General features: G+C 49.2%; 3 protein-coding genes and 1 pseudogene across 4 annotated transcripts in view; 3 read left to right on the top strand and 1 right to left on the bottom strand.

Annotated features, from left to right (window-relative positions):
• Positions 1 to 26,948, bottom strand: part of LOC141201484 (gastrula zinc finger protein XlCGF66.1-like) — a 306,294-nt gene that overhangs the window by 165,990 nt on the left and 113,356 nt on the right. The gene's annotated exons all lie outside the window — the stretch shown is intronic.
• On the top strand, positions 8,687 to 9,890 carry LOC141201453 (oocyte zinc finger protein XlCOF29-like). The gene is made up of 3 exons (XM_073663443.1): positions 8,687 to 8,785; positions 9,496 to 9,675; positions 9,750 to 9,890. The coding sequence occupies exons 1-3, from the start codon at positions 8,687 to 8,689 to the stop codon at positions 9,888 to 9,890; spliced, it is 420 nt and encodes a 139-aa protein (XP_073519544.1).
• The window catches only part of LOC141201475 (uncharacterized), a 35,656-nt gene continuing 18,672 nt past the window's right edge, over positions 9,965 to 26,948 (top strand). Inside the window, exons 1-3 of one of the 2 annotated variants that reach the window (XM_073663477.1) lie at positions 9,965 to 10,054; positions 10,249 to 10,340; positions 12,743 to 13,505. In XM_073663477.1, coding sequence (XP_073519578.1) covers positions 10,286 to 10,340; positions 12,743 to 13,505 — 818 coding nt within the window. In that variant the 5' untranslated portion in view covers positions 9,965 to 10,054; positions 10,249 to 10,285. Of the gene's footprint in view, positions 10,055 to 10,248; positions 10,341 to 12,742; positions 13,506 to 24,918; positions 25,039 to 25,121; positions 25,220 to 26,948 lie in introns of those variants that run through there. The other variant, XM_073663475.1, reaches the window with a different exon arrangement.
• On the top strand, positions 11,721 to 12,224 carry LOC141201445 (fucolectin-6-like; annotated as a pseudogene).

Here is a 26,948-nt window from a genome sequence, read left to right on the forward strand (position 1 = left end):
AGATATACTAATGAGATAAAATATACAAATGTATTAGTATTGGTTTAAAATACATTACAAAAGTAAAATCAGGGGTATAAATAGGATAAAATATAGCCTGTCGGAGATACGGTCTAAAAAAGGAGGGAAGAGTGGTGGGATAGTAATTTTCCTCCTGTATTTCAGATAATTTGTCCGGTTGAGGTTTAGTAGTTTCTTTCCTAATTAGAAGACAAATGGTTTAGAATGTGGTGTGAAGATAGCAGGTCTGATTGAGGAGTAACCGATCTTACCTGCTGGTGAGGAAGGAAGGATGGTTAGTGGTCCTCTGTGTTGGTGTATTTTCTCGGTGGTAGAGAAAGCTAAAATATTGAAAATTAGTTAATTCCAAAATCATGTCTACAGGTAAGGGTTTGGTGGTACCACACCTACCGGGAAGAAAAAGAGGATGTTGGTAAATAGCTTTTTAGGAAGCGAGTTACTATTGTCCAAGTGGTCTTTTTGGTCCGGTGACTTGGAGAATCAAAGAAACAATATAGGTAAGGTAAAATAGGTTAGAATAAAGAACATATAATTTTATTAGGAATTGTAACTTTTAATTAAATCAATTACCTCTGGAAACAGTCCAGGGATGACTTGGAGAGAAAAGTGCTTATTATGGCACGTTCGTGGTGTAATCCATTTTAAACCGATACTAAAAAATTTGTATATTTTATCTCATTAGTATATCTCCAGCCTTATTCCTGCGCTAGTGAATTATTATACATACTCAGTTCTGGTATGTTGTCATCATGGTGTATCGATGAGGGGCAAAAGTGAGGTTGATCTGGGTGGGGGAATAAAATTGTGCTGGTTTGGTCAATTGGTGCTGTGGATGAAAGGAATAATGGAGGGGGGTGTAAGGAATGTATGGAGTCCTGTATGAAACTAAATAGTGTGAGGCCATGCCCCTTGTATGTAATTAGGTTTGCTAGAATGATATATGGGAGCTGTGTGTAAGAGGGTGAGGGGAAGGGGTGGAGACGGAGATAGGAGGGGGAAGCCAGGGGAGACGGGAAGGGGGTTTCTGGAACTCACCTGGAGAGGAGGAATAGGAGAGGTTGTAGAGCTGATCTAGTGTGTCTGAAAAAAAGATGATCAGGTTAGCCAATCTATTTCATGGTTGAAACCCTCTGTCAGTGTCTGGAGGGTGTGTATCCAGAACCACTCCCGTTGTTTAAGGAGTTTAATATGGTTACCACCTCGTCTGGGTACTTGTTCGATCACCTGGAACCTGAGTTGTGATACTGCATGCCTGGCGCTGGAGAAATGATGGGATAGTGGTTAAGCTGGCATCCTGTAGAGTCTCTGTCTGGGGAACAGAAGCAGTCCCCCCCCCCCCCCCTTCAATAGGTCACAACTATCCTTCAGGCCATCATCCACAGGTCCGGGGGAAGGTGAGATGTGGTCAACTCTCATTGTTTGAGTATTTAATCAATCTGCATAGTTTGTCCTTCCCTGCTTGCAAGTAAACAAGTTGCCTGGACTGATACAATGGTAGCAACATATTAGCAAAAATCAATTGTTCAATGACCTGCGTTCCTGTCATCCAAGGATAGCAAGACAATATGCTGAAACAAACGTCAACTCAAGAGTCAACGTTAAGGCTCATATAACAATGGCCTATGTTTCTTGACCCACTGAACAAACATGTCCGGCCTAATGAAGAACAAATGCTGTGTTGTCACATTGGGGAATATGAGAAAATCACTGATGTTTAAAAGTTGTACAAGAGCTCAGGAGCGAAAGTGCGATAGGGACTTATCCGGTATGAAATAAAATATTTTTAACAGGGTTATGCTAACCTGGTATGGCTGTATTCACAAAACAGTTATCAAGACGTGGGTAATCAGCTGCTGCAGATCCACAGGTTGTCAGACCAAACCAAAGTAGATGGAGGAAAAACATGGATGGTCCACGCTGCTGGTAGATTGGTGAAAGGATCAGGATACACAGAACTGTATTAATTGCCGTTTTATTATCGACACCTTTCGAAGTTGACACTTCTTAAGGATATAACCACATGTAGACACATATAACAGTCAGACAGCTTTATAAGAGGGGCATTCAAATAATGGCGCCAAAGAGGCCCATGATGTGTCAAAGTTCACCTTTTACCGTTATGACAACTCTGAAAAACCAAAAGCTGATGAAAATCTGATCCAAAACACTGAGGAAAATAAGACTGGATTGTTAAGTATGAGAAAAATCACTGACGTCTGAATGAGGCCCTACACTGAAAAACCTGTGAGCTTTTACAAAGCCTACCTGAGATAAAATGGAGGATGCTCGGTTTTCATCGGGTACAATGGAAGATGTGCTCTATTTCAGTGTACCTCAGATAAAATGGAGGAGGCTCTCCCGGTGTACCTCAGGTAAAATGGAGGAGGCTCTCCCGGTGTACCTCAGGTAAAATGGAAGAGGCTCTCCCGATGTACCTCAGGTAAAATGGAGGAGGCTCTCCCGGTGTACCTCAGGTAAAATGGAGGAGGCTCTCCCGGTGTACCTCAGGTAAAATGGAGGAGGCTCTCCCGGTGTACCTCAGGTAAAATGGAGGAGGCCCTCCAGGTGTACCTCAGGTAAAATGGAGGAGGCTCTCCCGGTGTACCTCAGGTAAAATGGAGGAGGCTCTCCCGATGTACCTCAGGTAAAATGGAGGAGGCTCTCCCGGTGTACCTCAGGTAAAATGGAGGAGGCCCTCCAGGTGTACCTCAGGTAAAATGGAGGAGGCCCTCCAGGTGTACCTCAGGTAAAATGGAGGAGGCTCTCCCGGTGTACCTCAGGTAAAATGGAGGAGGCTCTCCCGGTGTACCTCAGGTAAAATGGAGGAGGCTCTCCCGGTGTACCTCAAGTAAAATGGAGGAGGCTCTCCAGGTGTACCTCAGGTAAAATGGAGGAGGCTCTCCCGGTGTACCTCAGGTAAAATGGAGGAGACTCTCCCGATGTACCTCAGGTAAAATGGAGGAGGCTCTCCAGGCGTACCTCAGGTAAAATGGAGGAGGCTCTCCAGATGTACCTCAGGTAAAATGGAAGAGGCTCTCCCGGTGTACCTCAGGTAAAATGGAGGAGGCTCTCCCGGTGTACCTCAGATAAAATGGAGGAGGCTCTCCCGGTGTACCTCAGATAAAATGGAGGAGGCTCTCCCGGTGTACCTCAGATAAAATGGAGGAGGCTCTCTTAGTGTACCTTAGATATAATGGAGGCTCTCTACTGATGTAAAACCAGCTCACCATAAAAGCCAGTAAAGTAAATAATATAATTAAGTGTAGGAGGCTCTCTTTCCTTCTTTGAGCACCTCAAATAAAATCTCTCTGTTTCCAATTGAAAGAAAGAAGGAGGCGACGTAACTTGGCTCCGCTCCGTCCGCCTCGTACACGCGCGGCTCCGCTCCGTCCGCCTCGTACACGCGCGGCTCCGCTCCGTCCGCCTCGTACACGCGCGGCTCCGCTCCGTCCGCCTCGTACACGCGCGGCTCCGCTCCGTCCGCCTCGTACACGCGCGGCTTCGCTCCATACGCCTCGTACACACGCGGCTCCGCTCCGTATTCCTCGTAAACGCGCGACTCCGCACGCCTTGTACACGCGCGGCTCCGCACACCTCGTACACGCGCGGCTCCGCACGCCTCGTACACGCGTGGCTCCGCACGCCTCGTACACACGCGGCTCTGCTCCGTACACCTCGTACACGCGCGACTCGGCTTCGTACGCCTCGTACACGCGCGGCTCGGCTCCGTATGCCTCGTACACGCGCGGCTCGGCTCCGTACGCCTCGTACACGCGCGGCTCGGCTCCGTACGCCTCGTACACGCTCGGCTCCGTACACCTCATACACGCGCGGCTCCGCTCCGTACGCCTCGTACACGCGCTGCTCGGCTCCGTTCGCCTCGTACACGCGCGGCTCGGCTCCGTACGCCTCGTACACGCGCGGCTCCGCTCCGTACGCCTCGTACACGCGCGGCTCGGCTCCGTACACCTCGTACCCGCGCGGCTGCACTCCGCACGCCTCGTACATGCGCGGCTGCGCTCCGTACGCCTCGTACACGCGCGGCTCTGCTCCGTACGCCTCGTACACACGCGGCTCTGCTACATCCACACTGTAAACCCCTCCTGACCCCACACATAAACTTCAGCTCATCCAGCACCATGACAACCAGCACAGCAGAGTCCTGCATCCACTGAGGCCCCTGATCATGTGACCCCTGACTCCTCCCCTCCTGTGACCTCATCACAGCTCCTATGCGCACAGAGCAGCTATATATGTGGTGGCGGCTCTGCAGTTGGAGGTATGTGGTGGCAGCTCTGCAGTCAGGGCTGCCACCAGGAATTTCGGGGCCCCATACTGTCAAAATTTTCAGGCCCCCTTGAGACTCTGCCCAGGCTCCACCTCCATCCCTCGAACCTTCTACAGTCCCACCGCCTACTCTTGGAAAAACTCCACTTCTGCACCCCGTCCTCAACAATCTCACAACAGTTCCCAGTGATCACCAGATCACATAACGTGGGGGAAAAAGTATTTAGTCAGCCACCAATTGTGCAAGTTCTCCCACTTACAAAGATGAGGTCGACCTGTAATTGACATCATAGGTCGACCTCGACTATGAGAGACAAAATGAGAAAACAAATCCTGAAAGTCACATTGTCTGATTTGTAAAGAAATTTTTTTGCAAATTTTGGTGGAAAATAAGTATTTGGTCAATTACAAAAGTTCATCTCAATACTTTGTTATTTATCCTTTGTTGGCAATGACAGAGGTGAAACGTTTTCTGTAAGTCTTGACAAGGTTGGCACACACTGTTGCTGGTATGTTGGGCCATTCCTCCATGCAGATCTCCTCTAGAGCAGTGATATTTTGGGGTCTGTCGCTGGGCAACACGGACTCTCAACTCCCTCCAAAGGTTTTCTACAGGGTTTAGATCTGGAGACTGGCTAGGCCACTCCAGGACCTTGAAATTCTTCTTACGAAGCCACTCCTTTGTTGCCCTGGCGGTGGGATCACTGTCATGCTGAAAGACCCAGCCACGTTTCATCTTCATTGCCCTTGCTGATGGAAGGAGGTTTGCACTCAAAATCTCACGAAACATGGCCCCATCCATTCTTTCATGTACACGGCTCAGTCGTCCTGGTCCCTTGGCAGAGAAACAGCCCCAAAGCATGATGTTGCTACCCCCATGCTTCACAGTAGGTATGGTGTTCTTTGGATGCAACTCAGCATTCTTTCTCCTCCAAGCACGACGAGTTGTGTTTCTAACCAAACAGTTCAACTTTGGTTTCATCTGACCATATAACATTCTCCCAATACTCTTCTGGATCATCCAAATGCTCTCTAGCAAACTTCAGACGGGCCAGAACATATAACGACTTAAGCAGGGGGAACCGTCTGGCACTGCAGGATCTGAGTTCCTGGCGGCGTAGTGTGTTACTGATGGTAGCCTGTGTAACGTTGGTCGTAGCTCTCTGCAGGTTATTCACTAGGCCTCCCCCTGTGTGGTTCTGGGATTTTTGCTCACCGTTCTTGAGATCATTTTGATCCCACAAGGTGAGATCTTGTGTGGAGCCCCAGATCGTGGGAGATTATCAGTGGTTCTTGTATGTCTTCCATTTTCTAATTATTGCTTCCACAGTTGATTTCTTTACACCAAGCTGCTTTGGTCTTCACCATAGTGGAGTTTGGAGTGTGACTGTTTGAGGTTGCGGACTGGTGTCTTTTATACTGATAACAAGTTCAAACAGGTGCCAGTACTACAGATAATGAGTGGAGAACAGAGGAGCCTCTTAAAGAAGAAGTTACAGGTCTGTGAGAGACAGAAATCTTGCTTGTTTGTAATTGACCAAATACTTATTTTCTACCAAAATTTGAAAAAAAAATTCTTTCCAAATCAGAGAATGTGATTTTTAGGATTTGTTTTCTCAATTTGTCTCTCATAGTTGAGATCTAACTGTGATGTGAATTACAGGCCTCTCTCATATTTTTAAGTGGAAGAACTTGCACAATTGGTGGCTGACTAAATAGTCTTTTTTCCCCACTGTACATAGCCAGCAGCTTTTGTTTTGGCCAAAAGATTTTTAAAACCACCACCACGATAAGGTAGACTCTTCTGGCCGAGCCCTACTCTATTCTAACCTATTAAAATTTTCTTAAAGTACCCAATACTCTTTTTAGGTATATTTTTGTTTATTTTTCTTTAAGGGAATGTGTCATACACATTTTTTAAAATGACCAATAATACCACATACAAGGATCAAATACCACCACACCATGACCGGACCACATATTACCACCACATAGTGACCGAATAATACCACATACAAGGAATACCACTGCACCATGACCAGACCACATATTACCACCACATAGTGACCGAATAATACCACACAGAAGGGACAAAAAATGCCACACCATGACCAGACCACATATTACCACCACATTGTCACCGAATACTACAATACTGATCATTAATAAAAAAAACATAATACTAATATTACCATAAGTGCCATTATACACCGGAGCTCTGTACATGGTATACAGTGTATAATGTAAGTATACAGGTAATATAGTGATCATCAGTGACATTATACACTGGAGCTCTGTATATAGTGTCAGTGTACAGGTAATACAGTGATCACCAGTGACATTATACACAGGAGCTCTGTATATAGTGTCAGTTTACAGGTAATACAAGGATCACCAGTGACATTATACACAAGAGCCCTGTACATAGTATATAGTGTCATTGTACATGTAATACACTGACTCACCAGTGACGTCTCTAGTTGAAGTCCTTCATCTTCACTTTTCTCCTTCATCCAGCACAGATCACCATCACTTCTTCCAGCCAGGACTTGTCTTTGAATAAAATAACACAGTTATGTAGAGCATATTCCCCAACTTCTACATTACACAGCTGAATACAGACGTGCACCCACCATTAATATATAATTAGTCATTATGCAACCCACCATTCCAAACATAATTGTAATCCATCCCTGCGCCCCAAATAACTGTAAATAGCCACTTTCCCCACCTAATAAATATGTAAATTAATTAGAGCCTGTACTCTTTCCCAGAATTTATTACCAGTCACACTCCTGCATCCGCAACGCCCCCCACTCTGTACCTCCTGCTCCCCAATTCATATTTACATGCACCCTCTGCCCCAATTCATTATTTCCTGCTCTCCCCACCCCCACCCTCTATTCATCATTTACTCTCCCTCATCCCCCATTCACCATTTGCTTTCCCCACCCCACTCCCAATTCATCATGTGCTTTCCCCACTCCCATTTTTCAATCCACCATTTGCTCTCCCCACCCCTAATTCACCGTTCGCTCTTCCCACCCACCACTCCCAATCCACCATGCGCTCATCCTCCCCCCACTCTCAATCCTCCATGTGCAGCTCACCCCTCCACTCCCAATTCCCCATGTGCAGCTCACCCCCCCCCCACTGCCAATTCCCCATGTGCAGTTCATTCTCCTCACCACTCCCAACATTCCCCCCACTTCCAACTCATCATTATGTGCAGCTCATCCACCCCCCACTGGCAATTCCCCATCACGTGCAGCTCATCCTACCCACACTGCTAATTCCCCATGTGCAGCTCATCCTCCCCCACTGCCAATTCCCCATGTGCAGCTCATCCTCCCCCACTGATAATTCCCCATGTGCAGCTCATCCTCCCCCACTCCAAATTCCCCATCATGTGCAGCTCATCCTCTCCCCACTCCCAATTCCCCATCACGTGCAGCTCATCCTCCCCCACTGATAATTCCACATGTGCAGCTCATCCTCCCCCACTGCCAATTCCCCATGTGCAGCTCATCCTCCTCCCACTCCAAATTCCCCATCACGTGCAGCTCATCCTCCCCCCACTGCTAATTCCCCATGTGCAGCTCATCCTCCCCCACTGCCAATTCCCCATGTGCAGTTCATCCTCCTCCCACTCCAAATTCCCCATGATGTGCAGCTCATCCTCCCCCACTGCTAATTCCCCATGTGCAGCTCATCCTCCCCCACTGTCAATTTCCCATGTGCAACTCATCCTCCTCCCACTCCAAATTCCCCACCATGTGCAGCTCATCCTCCCTCCACTCCCAATTCCCCATCATGTGCAGGTCATCCTCCCCCCACTCCATTTAATTTTTTTTTAAAAAATAAAATTGTCATACTTACCCCACATACGATCCCTGCAGCATCCTGGCTCTCCTGTTGCGACGAGGAGATGCACGCCGCCACGGGTCCTCCTGACTCCTGAAGTATGAAGGAGCTGCTGCAGCGGCGCAGCTTCAGTAAGGAACTCGGTGCCAATATGTGCGCCGTCTAAGGCGGTGTGCGCCCCAGTGCTCGGCACTTTATTACAGCATGGAGTGCCGTGCATGGAGCGCCGTGAGCATACGCACAAGAGGGGGGCCCTGACTAGACCCGGCCCCTCTCTGTACTGCTGCTCACGGGGCCCCAAACAGCAGTAAGGGCAGTGATGCCCTGATGGCGGCCCTGTCTGCAGGTGGAGGTATGTGGAGATTCCCCATTATTGTCTCTCAGAATTTGCCATTATTCACACTATGCGTCTATTTTGTGTCTGTTTTTTTTGCATGGTGAAATAAATCATCCCTCTGATTGACCGCTGGCTGCTGGCAGGAAGGCAGCAGGGAGGCAGCTGACAATCAGTGTGATGTCGTCAGTCACGTCCCATCAAGAAAGCAGAGCCAAAGAGAAGCCGCTGCTCCGTCTACGTGACTCATTAGAAGCCGCAGAGTCACTGGCCGGAGCAGTCCGTCACCGCTCTGTTCCCGCAGACATTGAGGCAGGGCAGGCAGGCAGTTAGGAACTATCTGCCTTTTACTTCTTCTGCCCATAGTTATAAAAATAATATAGTCCTGGATAAACTCTTTAACACACAGATATCATCCGTGGACAGGCTGTTCTTTTTCGTGGACCTATTCACTTGAATAAGCAAGTTTAGGGCAGGACAAGAAAATATCCCTAAATAATCTACTATGTCCGTGTTCACACCACGAGTGCAGCGTTCAGGCCAAACCTCCTCCGGTCCTCAAAGCGAAGCTCATTAATGGCCGCCATAAAAATCCACTTCTTCTTCCGGCATCATCCAGGATCAGATCCACAGATTACTGCTTTATACCGGAATCAGTGATTGTATTATTACATAGAATTATTGGTGACGTTACATCTTCTCATCTTCTTCTCATTCAGGTCTCTACAATATCGGATCCTCTCAGTGAAGATCTTCTATATAAGAGAAGTTTCCTGTCAAAGGTTGATAGGGAGCGAGACAAGATGGCGGAGAGGATATTCCACCTCACCCTAGAGATCCTCTTCCGGCTTACTGGAGAGGTGAGAGATTCTGATGACGTCACATTACATCATTCTTATCTATGGGAAAAACAGATGGACAGAACTGGAGAGGTGAGGACTCTGGAAATGTCTGGAGGGAGATTTATTAATGTGTCTCTCCATAACCAGGATTACATAGTAGTGAAGAAGACCTCTAGTGAGCGCTGTCAGAACCCTGTGTCAGAGGGATGGGGAAGACCCCTGAGCCCAATCACAGGGCCTCCACCTCACCCCCTGATACATGAGGACATCAATGACCAAAAGATCCTAGAACTCGCCTACAAGATGATTGAGCTGCTGACTGGAGAGGTGACACTGCTGGGACATTATACAGTAATGCTATGAAGGGATCTGGGGGATGACGGTATCATTGTATGTGTCAGGTTCCTCTAAGGTGTCAGGATGTCGCTGTCTATTTCTCCATGGAGGAGTGGGAGTATTTAGAAGGACACAAAGATCTGTACAAGGACATCATGATGGAGGTTCCCCAGCCCCTCACATCACCAGGTAATAGACAGGACTGAATACACACGGCCCATAATTATCTGTATGTAAAGAATGAATTCAGTCCCTGTATGTGTTTCCTCCAGATCTATCCAGTAAGAGGACAACACCAGAGAGATGTCCCCGTCCTCTTCTTCCACAGGACTGTAAACAAGAAGATCCCAATGTTCCTCAGGATCATCAGGTAGATGGAGAGAAGGTGTCATGAGATCTCCCCTATGATGTGTAGACGGCTGTGAAAGTCTTGTGTTCAGTCTTGTTTTATCCACCAGTATTATATGTTTTCTACTTGTGTAGAATGGTGGAGATGGCAGGATTAGAGCTGATCATAGATGGGACTTCTCCATCTGTCTGTGACTTTTACAATATTTGTTTCAGGGTGAAGATCTGACCCATATTAATACTACAGAGACATATGGGAAGGGGTGATGAGCGGTGTAAAGAGGAGACTCCTACATATGACCACCCAGGTGAGTAATGACCACTAAATGCAGAGAAGTCACAGATCCTGTGGTCATTATATTATGAGTTTGATCACACAAGTAATTGACGTGCATTTTACTTGCAGATAGATTTGATGCATAACAAAAAAAGCTTTTCTTTTTTACACCTTTTTTGATTAACGCGTTTTGGTAGCAAAGTTGCATTGGTTAAATGGGATTTTATTTGCTGCAGAAAGGCGCCATGTCTCCAATTGTAATGTAGTTGTGAGTTGCCAGATTACAGCTGAATGTCAAGAAGAGAGCCGGGCCACACACAGAAGTCAGGCAGGTGGACTCTAAGCTGGAGAAGCCAAGGTCAATATCTAGCAGCAGTACACGTCCCGGAAGGGCAGTCAAGTGAGAAGCCAAACCATTCTGCGGTCACCAAGAAGTATGTAGGCAGATCAGAAAAGGGTTTAGAAGTAGGGTCAGGTAATAATCTGGTCAAGGTCCAGTTTTGATTCTCCATTGAACATTTCACTAGAAAAGATCAGTGACAATACACACAAAGGAAATAAACGTGTCTATAACAAAACAGGTGTAATTGCAATAATGTTCTAGGAGAAATACTTCATTTTCTGGAACAATTTTAAGGGCGTCAACTATTTCAACCATGACTGTGTATAGAGAAATGTGAGACAATATAGAGATTAAAAATACAATTTATTAGATCGGAGTTGAAAACACATAAAAATACAAAAAGCCATTTAAGAGGGATAAATGTAATCACAAAAAACAATGGAATGAGGCATCTGAATGAGTCCTGGATAAGTCCTAAGCATACAGCCTTGAAGGGGTATTCCCATCTCCAAAATCCTATCCCAAAATATAGTAGGTGTGATAATAATAATAGAAAATACCTCCAATTAGAAATGTACTCCGAGTGTCCTGGGATCACCACGCTGACGTACCGACCCCCATCCCCTTACAGCAGAAGCACAAGGTGGCAGAGATAACATTCGTGACTGTTCCGCACACCGGATTGTTATTGTCGGGGAAGTTCCGAATTCGGACCTCGGCCCCCATCAGTCTCCAGGTTGGTGTGGGTGCACAAGTCACTATTGAAGTCGGTGTCTTTGTTCTCATCGATGGCATTCTTAGCCAATATGCTCCTGGTGGCATACGGATAGTCCGACACCTGGGAGGCCACTCTGGTCCTTGCTATGTTTGTGGCTGCAGGTGCAGGAGCAAATCCCAGAGCCAGAACCACAGATCCCAGTAGAATCAGAGAAGATACAAGATTCATCCAGATTGTGCAGGAGCAGCTCCTGTGAGTACAGACTGCAGGGAATAGTCACTGATTACCAGGGAACCAGCATTTATCAGATGTGGAGATTACACAGGACCTTCACTTACATCTCCTGCAGGATGAATCTTGTATCTTCTCTGATTCTACTGGGATCTGTGGTTCTGGCTCTGGGATGTGCTCCTGCACCTGGAGCCACAAATATAGCAAGGACCAGAGTGGCCTCCCAGGTGTCGGACTATCCGTATGCCACCAGGAGGATATTGGCTAAGAATGCCATCGATGGGAACAAAGACACCGACTTCAATAGTGACTTCTGCACCCACACCAACCTGGAGAAGGATCCCTGGTGGAAGCTGGACCTGGGCCAGAGCTACAAGATATCCAGCGTCGCCATAACCAACAGGATTGACTGTGGTCTGGAGCGACTGATGGGGGCCGAGGTCCGAATCGGGAACTCCCCCGACAATAACATTCCAGTGTGCGGCACAGTCACGAATGTGGTCTCTGCCACCTTGTAGCGACCCTCCATCCCCTTACAGCAGAAGGACGTCAGCGTGGTGATCCCATGACACTCGGAGTACCTGTCGATGTATGAGGTCGAGGTTTATTCAGACTCCAATTAGAAATGTGGTATAGTTCTCCTGATTCTTTGTCACTTACCCCATGTGCAGAGCATTGCAGTAGCTTAGGTATCCATAGTTATGACCACTAGCAACTAACTTGCAATGCCCTGAACATGGGGTAAGCAACATAGCGAATCAGAAGAACTATACATTTCTAATTGGAGATATTTGCTAATCTTATTTTTATTACACCTACTACATATTGGGATAGTTTCTCGGAGATGGGAATACCCCATCTTACATGTTTTGGCGTGTATTTTTATCTGTAGATTGTAATGTAATAAACCTTATTTTTAATCCTCCCTTTATTGTCTCAAACGTTTCTGCCTGTATGTATTATGTTTGTCGATTGTATATTAGGGGTTGAGTACCATGGGATTTGTGAACAGGTGGCTCACCACTGTCATAGGTCATAGTTTCATTATACTTTGATTTGTATAGAATTATGTATAGAGAAATGTTATAAAATATAAGGCATTGATATTAAAAAATAATAAAATCAGATTTATTCTTGGCAGATGACTGTGGTGTCAAACCAGATACCCATGAAAAGCGTGCCATTATTCCAGCTATACCTCCAGCCCTTCAGAGCAGAAATCAATCATCTGAGCCTTTTCAATCCGTCATCTACTTGGATTCATCACAGACTGTTAAGCAAAATGAAAGCCAGAGAAGGGATGTCGAACATCAAATAATTCCCACAGGGAAGAAACCATTTTCCTGTTCAGAATGTGAGAAATGTTTTAAAACTAAATATAAATTGCTTACACATCAGAGAAGTCACACAGGAGAAAAGCCGTTTTCATGTTCAGAATGTGGGAAATGTTTCAGCGATAAGTCATATTTGCTTAAACATTACAGAAGTCATACAGGAGAGAAGCCATATTCATGTTCAGAATGTGGGAAATGTTTTATCCAGAAACGAGATCTTCATAAACATCAACAATTTCACATAGGAGAGAAGCCATATTCATGTTCAGAATGTGGGAAATGTTTTATCCAGAAACCAGATCTTCATAAACATCAAAGAATTCACACTGGAGAAAAGCCATATTCATGTCAAGAATGTGGGAAATGTTTTGAACATAAATCTAAATTGCTTATGCATCAAAAAAGTCACACAGGAGAAAAGCCATTTTCATGTTCAGAATGTGCGAAATGTTTCAGCAATAAGTCAGATTTGCTTAAACATTACAGAAGTCATACAGGAGAGAAGCCATATTCATGTTCAGAATGTGGGAAATGTTTCACCCAGGGTTCATGTTTAATACAGCATATACAGTTACACAAAATAAAAAGGGATTAATAGAAGGACTTACTAGACCGATCGCAGAGACGATTCAGTTTAGCTGGAGGGAAGCACTCAAACGAACCGTTATGGAACAGGACCCCCGCTTACACAAATATGTATAACCCAGCATGAGTATAGATCAATATTCGGCCTGATCTTTTATGCCGACGGGGGCGCTGCCCACACACTCCCCTGTGATGACCTCACGTGGGCTGGTCTCCACCCTTCTTGGTTTTATTCAATCTCTAATTTTCTGCGATAACTCCTCACTGGTTGATCGCAGAAGTTAGCAAGTGATGCCATCTTTTTTATTGCAAATTTACCTGTGATGGATCAACCCCGTACTCCAAGATTTTGCCACATGGGGGTTGTCGTAGCGCCTATGCAGCTAATGGGACATAATGTTACAAAGTGGGGCGAATATTGTGGATCACATATTGTTGGACATTTTGTGATGTGACCAAAGCACTCCTGGCCCCCACCTTCCTGTGCTCACTTAGCAGGGGCAAACAGACAATGTGCTGATTAATGGGTTGTTGCCTAACTGCTGTCTGGGAGCCTACTGTGGGTATTATCTGGTGAGAACAATGGGTGCTAAAAATAGCCTGTGTGATTCTCTATAAAACCTGCTTGTAAGAATAAAAGTTTTAGTCCATCTTGGAGACACACTGCGATAGTCATATTTTATATATCCCAGTGTAAGAAAAGCCTTTCCATGTCAGGGGCCGGCAGAAGAAGATTGGACATCTGCGGATGGGGTAACTAGCTCCCGTCACACTACCTTTACTTAGAGACCACACATTACATGACTGCTGTCTGTTATTTTCATTTTCAGAAAGGCTCTAACTTGCTTCTTTAAGAGTGGTCTTGGCCAGTTTTGGATTGCATCTACTTTACTGATCTGGGGTTTGATCTCGCCTCTACCTACTACATATCCTAGTTATTTGGCCTCTTTATTTCCCATGGCAAAATGTTTTCAGATTTATAGAAAACCCTGCCTTCCTGAGAGGATCAAACACCGACCGGACCTTTTGCAGGTGACATCTCCAATCTGGGCTGAAGATTACGATATATAAAGTATGATGCAGTGTAATTCTTACGGATTGCGAGTATCCAGCCCATGGCACTCTGGAAGGTGACCAGGGCTCCCTGCAGACAAAACAGCATCCGGACATATTGGAAACATCCGTTGGGCATAGAGAAGGCAGTCTTCTCCTTGGCTTCTTGTGACATAGGGATTTGCCAATATTTCTTAGTTAAATCCAAGGTGGTTATGTGGCGCCCCTGAGAGTTCAGTCGCCACAGAGGTACTGCACTTCATGGAACGAGGTGTGGTATCTCCTCTCCGAGGTAAGGATGGAGCACCACACAGGGCCCCACCACACATCCAACACTACACACTCCCATTCTGAAGGGGGTTTAGAGCACAATGTGGTACCCCAGTCCTGAATGGAGGAGTAAGGGCGGGACCAAAAGTAGGGGGAACCTTGTAGTGAGTAGGGTGGATGAAGCACTTTACGGTTATACTAATACATCCATATAAATATGGATGCCATCTTTAATACCGGGTCTTTTGTCGCAGTTCCCTGGAGGTGACAGTTAGTACAAGCTGCAGCTGCCTCAGGAGGCTGTGATTCCCGGTCTCAGGCCTTGAGATTGGGGGCTGGGGCAGAGTTGAGTTACAGCTGGCTGTGTCCTATGTCTTAGTCCACACCAGAAGGCCTAGGAGGGGAGCAGAGGAGAAGAGCTCCACAGGCGAAAGGATCTCAGGGGATGTGGACGGAGCAGAGTTGCCACCTGCTACCCTTATTCTGGCCCCGCCAGAGAGACTCCTGCCGCAAGAGGGGGTACCGGTCCCCGATTATCTGACTTTGTACTCCAAGTCTCTGTCAGAAAAGTCCGAAGGCTGAAGTGGATCCCAGGGGGAATATGGATGGAGCGGAGTCGCCACCTGTATCCCCTTAATCTGCGTCTATCCAGAGGGACCCCAGCCTTATGCCACGTTTACACCCCAGTCACCAATAAGGGACCTAGGCGGTCCGGGGGCTACAAGCCACCTTCAGCGGACATTGCGGTACCCGTACGGGACTTAGTAGGGGCACGAGGCGGTTCTAGTACAGCAAGTGAGAGGAACATACTGGTGGAGGGGTTTTGTCTGGTGCACCCGAGCTACCCGGAGTGAGCTGAACCCCATCCTGGTGGCCGCAGCGCGCCGTGAGGAACAAAGAGAAGCTTTGTGGCTGAAAACAAGTCTACCGTGAGTAAAACCTGGATGACTTCATACACCGCCTCTTCTCTCTCATTTCTGCGCGGCACCGCACCCACCATTCCTCTGCACTGCACTTCTTCTACTCTGCCCTGAGGCCTGGCTCCACCTGCGGGGAGCTATTCCATCCCAAGCTGCTAGAACACCGGCCTCAGAGGACTGGCGCAGCGCTGGTGGTCCTCAGCAGAAACCACAGGTGGCGTAGCCGACAAATAACCACTCATCCACTACCCCATATTTTTAATGTGTGCGCCCTGGCCACGGACTGAGCCAAGGCCACCACTGCATCCCCCTCTACCACCGGCCCGCAGTCCGAGTACACCTTTCCCAGGGAGGGCTAACGCTACCTGAGTAGTAGTGGGTCACAAAGTTATATACTTTGCCAGCCCACGTCTCGCGATCAGGTCATTGACACACGGCATCTGATATGCGTTGAACTTGGACTTAATTCAGCTTCCTATAATCGTTACAAAACCTCCATTCGCCATCAGGTTTTGGAACCAGGACAATAGGGCTACACCACCCTCTCTGATTCCTCAAATACTCAGAGATTCCTTGGAGAATAGCTCTCGCCAGGCCTCAGGAATTAGATAGGGCTTCAAGTTCACCCGCACATGGGATTAAATCAGAACCTCACGCTCTATGACCTTTGTACAAAATAGCAAATCTAAGAACAGGTCCCTGTTCTGCTGCAACAACTCCCACACTGCTATTTTTGAGCTTTCAACGGCATCTTTGCTATTATGACTCTTTCAACATCTGCTTCAGGCTTGTCCAGAAAACACGGAGCTTCAACTGGCTCCCTATCTTGCCACATATGTACACTTTGTACAGTTTTAGTCTTCTTGGTTATTATTATTAATTAATATAGCGCCATTAATTCCATGGCGCTTTACATGTGAAAAAGGGGTATACATAGCAGAAAACAAGCACAATAGTTTAAACAAAAACAAGTCACCGACTGGCACAGGAGGCGAGAGGACACTGCCCGTGAGGGCTCACAGTGTAGAAGGGGGGGTGAGGATACCGTAGGTGAGGGTACAGCTGGTCATGCAGTGATGGTTACTGCAGGTTGTAGGCTTGTCGGAAGAGGTCGGTCTTCAGGTTCCTTTTGAAGGTTTCCACGGTAGGCGCGAGTCTGTCGTGTTGGAGTAGAGAGTTCCAGAGTAGGGGGGATGCATGGGAGAAATCTTGTATGCAATTGTGGGAAGAGGAGAAAGGAGCAGAGTAGAGAAGGTGGTCCTGTGAGGATCGAAGGTTGCATGCAAGTAGGTACCGGGAGACTAGATCATAGATATATAGAGGAGACAGGCTATGGATGGTTTTGTATGCCAAGGTTAGGGTCTTGAACTTGAGTCTCTGGGCAATGGGGAGCCAGTGCAGGGATTGGCAGCGGGAAGAGACAGGAGAATAGCGGGGGGACAGGTGCATTAGTTGGGCAGCAGGGTTTAGGATAGATTGCAGGGGTGCGAGAGTGTTAGAAGAGAGACCACAGAGCAGGAGGTTGCAGTAGTCGAAGAGAGAGATGATGAGGGCACGCACTAGTGTTTTTGCAGATTCATGGTTGAGGAATGTGCAGATCCGGGAAATATTTTTGAATTGGAGTCGGCATGAAGTGGAAAGGCCTTGGATATGAGGTTTGAAGGAGAGATTAGAGTCAAGTGCTACCCAGAGGCAGCGAGACTGGGGAGAGTGGGTGGCCATTGACTTTGATAGATAGGTCAGGAGGGGGGTTGAGTGAGATGGTGGAAATATGATGAATTTGGTTTTATCCATATTAAGTTTTAGGAATCTAGCAGAGAAGAAAGATGAAATAGCAGACAGACATTGTGGTATTCTGGTTAGTAAGGAGTTGATATTGAGTACAGAGAGGTAGATCTGTGATGGACTTTGTAGTTCCCTTCACCAAGCTTCTCTACCACCTCATAGGGGTCTTACCATTTGGCCAAAAACTCTCCACTGTGGGAATTAGTACAAGGACTCTGTCCCCGGGGCTGAACTGCCTCACCCTGGCTGACCAGTTGTAGACCCTAGATTGAGCCCCTTGTGCCTGGAGGAAATGTCCTTTTATGACGGGCATCACCTTCGCAATCAACTCCTACATTTTAGTGACATCCTCAATGATGCTCCGATTGGGGCGTAACCTCGGCTTCCCAGGAATCCTTCGCTATATCAAGGAGACCCATTGCATGTCGACCATATAGAAGTTCAAATGGAGAGAATCCGGTTGAGGCTTGTGGAACCTCCCGGATAGAAAACAACAGATACGGGAGGAGACAGTCCCAGTCTTGACCGTCCTTCTATATGACCTACTTAAGCATACTCTTCAATGTTTTATTTAACCTTTCCACAAGGCCATCCATCTGGGATGGTACATGGATGTCTTCAGTTGTGTAATTTGTAGGGCCTTACACAGTTCCCTCATCACCTTACTCATAAAGGCTTTTCCTTGGTCGGTAAGTATCTCCCCCGGTAATCCGGTCCAGGAAAAAATGTGTACCAACTCGTGTGCTTTACTTACCACAGAGGACTTTCTCAGTGGAACTGCTTCAGGGCACCACGTAGCATAGTCAAGGATGAACAATATGTATTGATGCCCACAAGCAGATTTAACCAGGTGATGGACCCAGTCCATGGCAATTCGTTCAAACGGCACTTCTATGGTGGGTAATGGTACGAGGGGACGTCGAAAGTGAGAGGAGGGGCGATTATCTGGCAGGTGGGACAGGACCTGCAATACTTTAAGATTTCCTGGTGATATCCAGGCCAATAGAACCTCCGCACAACCACTTATCCACTTTTATCCACATCCAAATGGTCAAGACATGTAAATGGACCATGTCCATCATCCTTCATCTACATGGTCAGGGTACCAACAATTGCTCCACTATTTCCTCTCTGACCTTAATAACGCTGTACAATAACTCCCCACTCAACATAAAATAGGGAAACCTGGTGTCAGCCCCTGGCTCTTGCGCTATACTGTTTAAGACAGTTACATTATGTAATGTCTCCTTTAGCATTAGCTCCCTATCACGGGCGGACCTAACATTTTCACCGGTCACCCCTACATCAGGTATGTTGGCCCCAAGGGACACTACCTTGTCATCCCCCACAAGGACACAGAAGGGAAACCCGTCAGACTCTGAGTGTGGTAACAGTTCTTTAGGGGTGACCCGTCTCTTAATCGAGCACTGTCGCCCTCCTCCAAAAGTCCCAAAACAAACAAAAGTCCTGGCCTATAATAATGGGGTGCAGTAAGTCCTAGACCACGCCAATCTCGTGGGACTCAGTACCTTGGCCCATTCCAATGTCCACTCTGGCCACTGGATAGCCTTTAGCATCCTCGTGAAAGCAATTGACGTCAACCTTCTTTCCAGGGATCAGCTGGAGAGGAAATGTGGCCCTCACTAGGGTCAACAAACTTTCTAAGACTAGCAGTCCAGTCACTTGCTGACCATTCCCCATTACGGGACAAGCTTGTGGCCCCTTATTGCATGGAAAGATCGCACTGCAAACTGGATACACATAGTATGAACAGTGGCAACCCAGGCTACAGTCCATCTGCTCGGAAGTAAGGGGACAATGCGGTGCTATATGGCCTGGGCCGTGATATTTCCAGCATATGTTGACAGCTGGAACCTTTGGTATAACCTCCCCTGAGCCTTTTGATCTTGGACGACCCACCCCTTTTTGGGTGTCCCCAAGGAACCATCGACCCCGTGATATCTTTCGAACAGTCTGACCAGGTCATCCGTATTCCGGGGATCCCCCTGGGCAACCCAAGTCTGTATTGGCCTCGGAAAGGAGTGCAGAAACCGGTACATTACCACTCGCTCTACCATCTGCACAGGGGTAGAGGTCTTTGCCTGCAACCATTTTTGAACGTGGTTCAGCAAATCAAACATTTGGTAGGGAGGGGGTTTGTCACAGTGATATGCCAAGCGGTGGACACGTTATACCCTGACAGTCATTGTCACTCCTAAGCGCATCTTTTAAGGCTAAGTCAGAGTAGGCCTTCTGGAGCTCCCCCGTTAAGTATGGCATCAGCACATTGCCCTGGTGAGAGTTTCTCCCTCTCGTCGAATCTTTCAAAAATGGCCTCTGTCGTCACCCTTGGTCATTTTCTGCAGGGCTCTCCTTACTGCCTTCTGGATGGAGACATCATCAGCTGACCTTGGAGTCGAATCTACAGCCATGCCACGAACCTCTGTCGCATAAGCAGCTTATTTGTCTCCTGTTGCGCCAGCTGTTGTCGGTTCTGCTGCTACAGCTGGGCTTGTACCAGGTGTTTCACTAGGTTCTCCATGCTATCTGATGTTATTTGCTGGCTTATGGCCGCCTTCGTCCAGGGCATGCAGTACCTCTGTAGCAGTCACACGTGTTCCCTGGGAACTCTGCCCGTATTTCTAACACCCATTGTGGGAATGCTACTCACTTGGGTGCGTGGTGAGGTAACACAGGAACCGTTTCCATTTATATGTCCTTGCTGGGTTATTGGTTCTTCATAAACCGATGCGGCACATAGACCCCGTAATGATCGCGGCTCTCTCCAGCAGCCGCTGATATCAGTGCTGTAGTGCAGTGTATTGCCGTGCAGAGACCGTCTATCTGCACAGCAATATCAGTGCCAGCCACCGGCCTATCAGAGGCCAGCAGCTGACCTCTGCGTCCCAGCGCGGCGACGTGTGACGTCACTGCCATGTACAGATGTCAGCTGCTGGCCTCTGATAGGTCGGTGGCTGGCACTGGTATTGCTGTGCAGAGAGCCGGTCTCTGCGCGGCAATACACTGCACTACAGCGCTGATATTGGCGGCTGCTGGAAAAAGCCGCGATTGTTACGGGGTCTGTGCCTGCGGGCCACAGGTGCAGAAAGGACGCCGAGGGAACGGAGGACAGGTGAGAATATATATATATTTTTTTCTCTGTCATGTCAAATACAGCACAGGGGACCTGTGCTCAGTATAGGGAGGGGGGCACCGTGTGCAGTATTGGGGGACGGGGACCCTGAGCGCAGTATAGGGGGACGGGGACCATGAGCGCAGTATGGGGGGGGACCCTGAGTGCAGTATGGGGGGACGGGGACCATGAGCGCTGTATGGCGGGGGACGGGGACCCTGAGCGTAGTATGGGGGGGGACGAGGATCCTGAGCGCTGTATGGGGTGGGCTGGGACCCTGAGCGCTGTATGGGGGGGGCGGGGACCCTGAGTGCAGTATGGGGGGATGGGGACCCTGAGTGCAATATGGGGGGACGGGGACCCTGTGCGCAGTATGGGGGGGGGCGGCCATGTGCGCAGTATGGGGGGGACACCTGGATGGGGGACATGTCTGCAACATGGGGACCTGGATGGGGGACATGTCTGCAACATAAGGACCAGGATGGGGGACCATGTCTGTAATATGGGGGACCATGTCTGCAATATGGGGGACCTGGATGGGGGACCATGTCTGCAATATGGGGGGACCTGGATGGGGGACCATGTCTGCAATATGAAGGCCATGTCTGCGATATGGGGGACCTGGATGGGGGACCATGTCTGCAATATGGGGACCATGTCTGCAATATGAAGGCCATGTCTGCAATATGGGAGACCTGGATGGGGGACCATGTCGGCAATATGGGGGACCATGTCTGCAATATGGAGGACCTGGATGGGAGACCATGTCTGCTGGATGGGGGACCTGGATGGGGGACCATGTCTGCAATATGAAGGCCACGTCTGCAATATGGGGGACCATGTCGGCAATATGGGGGACCATGTCGGCAATATGGAGGACCTGGATGGGAGACCATGTCTGCTGGATGGGGGACCTGGATGGGGGACCATGTCTGCAATATGGGGGACCTGGAGGGGAGACCATGTCTGCAATATGGCGGACCTGGAGGGGAGACCATGTCTGCAATATGGGGGACCTGGAGGGGAGACCATGTCTGCAAGATGAGGACCAGTTCAAAAGGTGTATAGAAAATAAAATGGTATCACTAAAAATGTCACTTTGTCATGCAAATAATGCGGCCCCCCAAATTAAATGTTTTTCCATGTGCGGCCCATATGCCCAGCTGAGTTTGAGACCCCTGGTCTAGGACAACCACCTCTGTGATACATACCTCCCATCAACTATGTGTCCGGAAGCCACCTTACATCATCTTAGACCGAACAAGGAGTTAATGGCTGAAATACATACAAACATGTATACAGCCATAGTGAAGTAAGTGAAGGTGCATAGAAACTGACAGCTTCCTTCATGCACATACACTCCCATCATCATTCATCTTAGTGACGCAGAACTCGCTCTATTCAGAGGGTGCAGATAGATAAATAGGGATACTCCTCTCCGTACACCTCGTACACACGTGGCCCCGCTCCGTACACCTCGTACACACGCGGCTCCGCTCCGTACACCTCGCACACACGCGGCTCCGCTCCGCACACCTCGTACACACGCGGCTCCGCTCCGTACACCTCGCACACACGCGGCTCTGCTCCGAACATCTCGCACACACGCGGCTCCGCTTCGTACGCCTCGTACACACGCGGCTTTGCTCCGTACGCCTCGTACACACGCGGCTCTGCTCCGTACGCCTCGTACACACGTGGCCCCGCTGCGTACACCTCGCACACACGCGGCTCCGCTCTGTACGCCTCGCACACACGCGGCTCCGCTCTGTACGCCTCGCACACACGCGGCTCCGCTCTGTACGCCTCGCACACACGCGGCTCCGCTCCGTACGCCTCGTACACACGCGGCTTTGCTCCGTACGCCTCGTACACACGCGGCTCTGCTCCGTACACCTCGTACACACGTGGCCCCGCTCCGTACGCCTCGTACACACGCGGCTCCGCTCCGTACGCCTCGCACACACGCGGCTCCGCTCCGTACGCCTCGTACACGCGCGGCTCCGCTCCGTACACCTCGTACACGCGCGGCTCCGCTCCGTACAGCTCGTACACGCGCGGCTCTGCTCCGTACGGCTCGTACACGCGCGGCTCTGCTCCTTACACCTCGTACACACATGGCTCTGCTCCGTACACCTCGTACACACGCGGCTTTGCTCCGTACGCCTCGTACACACGCGGCTCTGCTCCGTACACCTCGTACACACGTGGCCCCGCTCCGTACACCTCGTACACACGTGGCTCCGCTCCGTACACCTCGTACACACGTGGCTCCGCTCCGTACGCCTCGCACACACGCGGCTCCGCTTCGTACGCCTCGCACACACGCGGCTTTGCTCCGTACGCCTCGTACACGCGCGGCTCTGCTCCGTACGGCTCGTACACGCGCGGCTCCGCTACGTACACCTCGTAAACACGCGACTCTGCTCCGTACACCTCGTACACACACGGCTCTGCTCCGTACACCTCGTACACGTGCGGTTCCGCTCCGTACACCTCGTACACACGCGGCTCCGCTCCGTACGCCTCGCACACACGCGGCTCCGCTCCGTACGCCTCGCACACATGCGGCTTTGCTCCGTACGCCTCGTACACGCGCGGCTCCGCTACGTACACCTCGTACACACGTGGCTCCGCTCCGTACACCTCGTACACGTGCGGTTCCGCTCCGTACACCTCGTACACACGCGGCTCTGCTCCGTACACCTCGTACACACGCGGCTCTGCTCCGTACACCTCGTACACACGCGGCTCTGCTCCGTACACCTCGTACACGCGCGGCTCCACTCCGTACACCTCGTACACACTCGGCTCCGCTCCGTACACCTCGTACACACGCGGCTCTGCTCCCTACACCTCGTACACACGCGGCTCTGCTACGTACACCTCGTACACACGCGGCTCTGCTCTGTACACCTCGTACACACACGGCTCTGCTCCCTACACCTCGTACACACGCGGCTCTGCTCCGTACACCTCGTACACACACGGCTCTGCTCCGTACACCTCGTACACACACGGCTCTGCTCCGTACACCTCGCACACACGCGGCTCTGCTCTGTACACCTCGTACACACACGGCTCTGCTCCGTACACCTCGTACACACACGGCTCTGCTCCGTACACCTCGCACACACGCGGCTCTGCTCCGTACACCTCGCACACACGCGGCTCTGCTACGTACACCTCGTACACACGCGGCTCTGCTCCGTACACCTCGTACACACACGGCTCTGCTCCCTACACCTCGTACACACGCGGCTCTGCTCCGTACACCTCGTACACACACGGCTCTGCTCCGTACACCTCGTACACACACGGCTCTGCTCCGTACACCTCGCACACACGCGGCTCTGCTCTGTACGCCTCGTACACACGCGGCTCTGCTCCGTACACCTCGTACACACGCGGCTCCGCTCCGTACACCTCGTACACACGTGGCTCCGCTCCGTACACCTCGTACACACGCGGCTCTGCTCCGTACACCTCGTACACGCGCGGCTCTGCTACATCCACACTGTAAACCCCTCCTGACCCCACACATAAACTTCAGCTCATCCAGCACCATGACAACCAGCACAGCAGAGTCCTGCATCCACTGAGGCCCCTGATCATGTGACCCCTGACTCCTCCCCTCCTGTGACCGCATCACAGCTCCTGTGCGCACAGAGCAGCCATCTTCCTTCCATTTAGGATCCTGTAGATTCAGTCGTTCTCATCATTATCTTCCATCTTCTAGAAAATTTACCTTACACCTTAGTGGATGGAGAAGGAGAAGAAGAAGATGGCGGAGAGGATATTCCACCTCACCCTAGAGATCCTCTTCCGGCTTACTGGAGAGGTGAGAGATTCTGATGACGTCACATTACATCATTCTTATCTATGGGAATAACAGATGGACAGAACTGGAGAGGTGAGGACTCTGGAAATGTCTGTAGTCATATTTATTAATGTGTCTCTCCATAACCAGGATTACACAGTAGTGAAGAAGACCTCTAGTGGGCGCTGTCAGGACCCTGTGGCTGAGGGATGGGGAAGACCCCTGAGCCCAATCACGGGGCCTCCACCTCACCCCCTGATACATGAGGACATCAATGACCAGAAGATCCTAGAACTCACCTACAAGATGATTGAGCTGCTGACTGGAGAGGTGACACTGCTGGGAATGCTGGGACATTATACAGTAACGCTATGGAGGGATCGGGGGGATGACGGTATCATTGTATGTGTCAGGTTCCTATAAGATGTCAGGATGTCGCTGTCTATTTCTCCATGGAGGAGTGGGAGTATTTAGAAGGACACAAAGATCTGTACAAGGACATCATGATGGAGGTTCCCCAGCCCCTCACATCACCAGGTAATAGACAGGGCTAAAACCACACGGCCTATAATTATCTGTATGTAAAGAATGAATTCAGTCCCTGTATGTGTTTCCTCCAGATCTATCCAGTAAGAGGACAACACCAGAGAGATGTCCCCATCCTCTTCTTCCACAGGACTGTAAACAAGGAGACCCCAATGTTCCTCAGGATCATCAGGTAGATGGAGAGAAGGTGTCATGAGATCTCCCCTATGATGTGTAGACGGCTGTGATGGTCTTGTGGTCAGTCTTGTTTTTCCCCTTCTCCCATGACAGCACCACCTGAGAGAGAGGGTATCCACTAATCAAGGACAGGAAACCTACTGAACAAAAGGGTGGTACCTCTCCTTTTCATCAATATGGTTTCCGGTCCTTGAAGGAACCTAGAGAGTAAAGTAACGGTACAATTGAACTTACCCAAGTCTGGTTGGTGTCTGCAAGGATCTGGGATGCTGACAGATCTGGAGACACTACCGCTGGCCAGGACGTTGGGGTGTGTAGTTGCATGACCACTTTGTTGAACGTGGTTGGCGTACCCCGTGTTGAGTGCGCTGGAGTTATGGCAACCAAGATCTGCGCAAGCGCGAGGCGCACTAGTGGGATATCTAGCGCGCCCTGCTGAGGAAGTGTGCCAGAAAGCAATGCGGCAGTAAAATGCAGGGGCTGTTTATGAACAGGGCTCGCCGGTATGCTCCCTTCACACCGCTCGCTGGAAGGAAAAGTCTGACCCGGAAATAATGCGAGATTTCTGGGGGGAGGTCGGCAGCAGACGCTGGAGCTGTGGCGTCCCTCCGGTATATAGTGGACGGTTGACCACCAGATGGTGGAGGCCGGCAGCTTTCCTCTTGATAGCAGAAAACTTCGGCACTCCATACATGAATATATAAGAAATACAGTATCTAGACTAATGTCACTTTGAAAAATGAAGGTTCTTTGCGCATAATTTGGCCAATTTATGTGTGCCCATCAACCGTGACAAGGTCACCTTCGTATGATGGGTAACTATACTACGCTACCACTGGATATGCCACTCTTGGGCTGCAAGCCTGCATGGACAATATGTCTCTGCTGGGCTTTTAACCTACAATGTATGGGCTGGTAGAGCTAGTTAAAACCACCTGTGACTGAATGGGAGGGACACATGGTCAGAAAAAAGGCTATCAAACTTCTAATAGTGTGAACACGTACCTGCTGCAATGCTCCAGGAGCGGGATCCCAAAATTGATTAATAGAAAAGAAAGGGGTCGCTCACTGGTCTATTCGGGTGCTCTGAAGAAAAACATAATCTAAATAGCAGAAAACTTCGGCACTCCATACATGAATATATAAGAAATATAGTATCTAGACTAATGTCACTTTGAAAAATGAAGGTTCTTTGCGCATAATTTGGCCAATTTATGTGTGCCCATCAACCGCGACAAGGTCACCTTCATATGATGGGTAACTATACTACGCTAGATTTCCTCTTGATGCCATGGATATGCTGGAGGCGTAGCAGCAGCCACAGCCACCACGGCAGCTGCGTTATCGTCAGAGACGCAGCAGTGACAGCTGTACAAGTGACAGATTAACCAGAAGAACAAGGCAGTTTGTGAGTTGACCACGTCCAGGGGAGAACGGTCATGTGAACTGATCCAGCCTCCATCTCCGGTACCCTAGACTGAACGGCAGAGTGGTGTGATCTTCGTATATGTTCATCATGTTGAATAGGTCCTTTTCTCTCTGTGTTCTTTGCTAGGAGGGGCCTAAGAGGTGTAGCGCCAAGCTAAAAGATAAAGAATGTGCGGCGATAACTTACCCAGCACATATATGAAGAGATTCTTGTATTCTGAAGACCACCTCTGAAGAAACCCCCAACTTTGCCATGGATTTAAAATCCATAATTAGGATAGAAGTTACAGACTCCA

This window comes from Phyllobates terribilis, unplaced genomic scaffold (genome assembly GCF_046119375.1).
Source record: "Phyllobates terribilis strain yellow unplaced genomic scaffold, ASM4611937v1 Scaffold_116__1_contigs__length_5312468, whole genome shotgun sequence".
Classification (NCBI taxonomy): Eukaryota; Metazoa; Chordata; class Amphibia; order Anura; family Dendrobatidae; genus Phyllobates; species Phyllobates terribilis.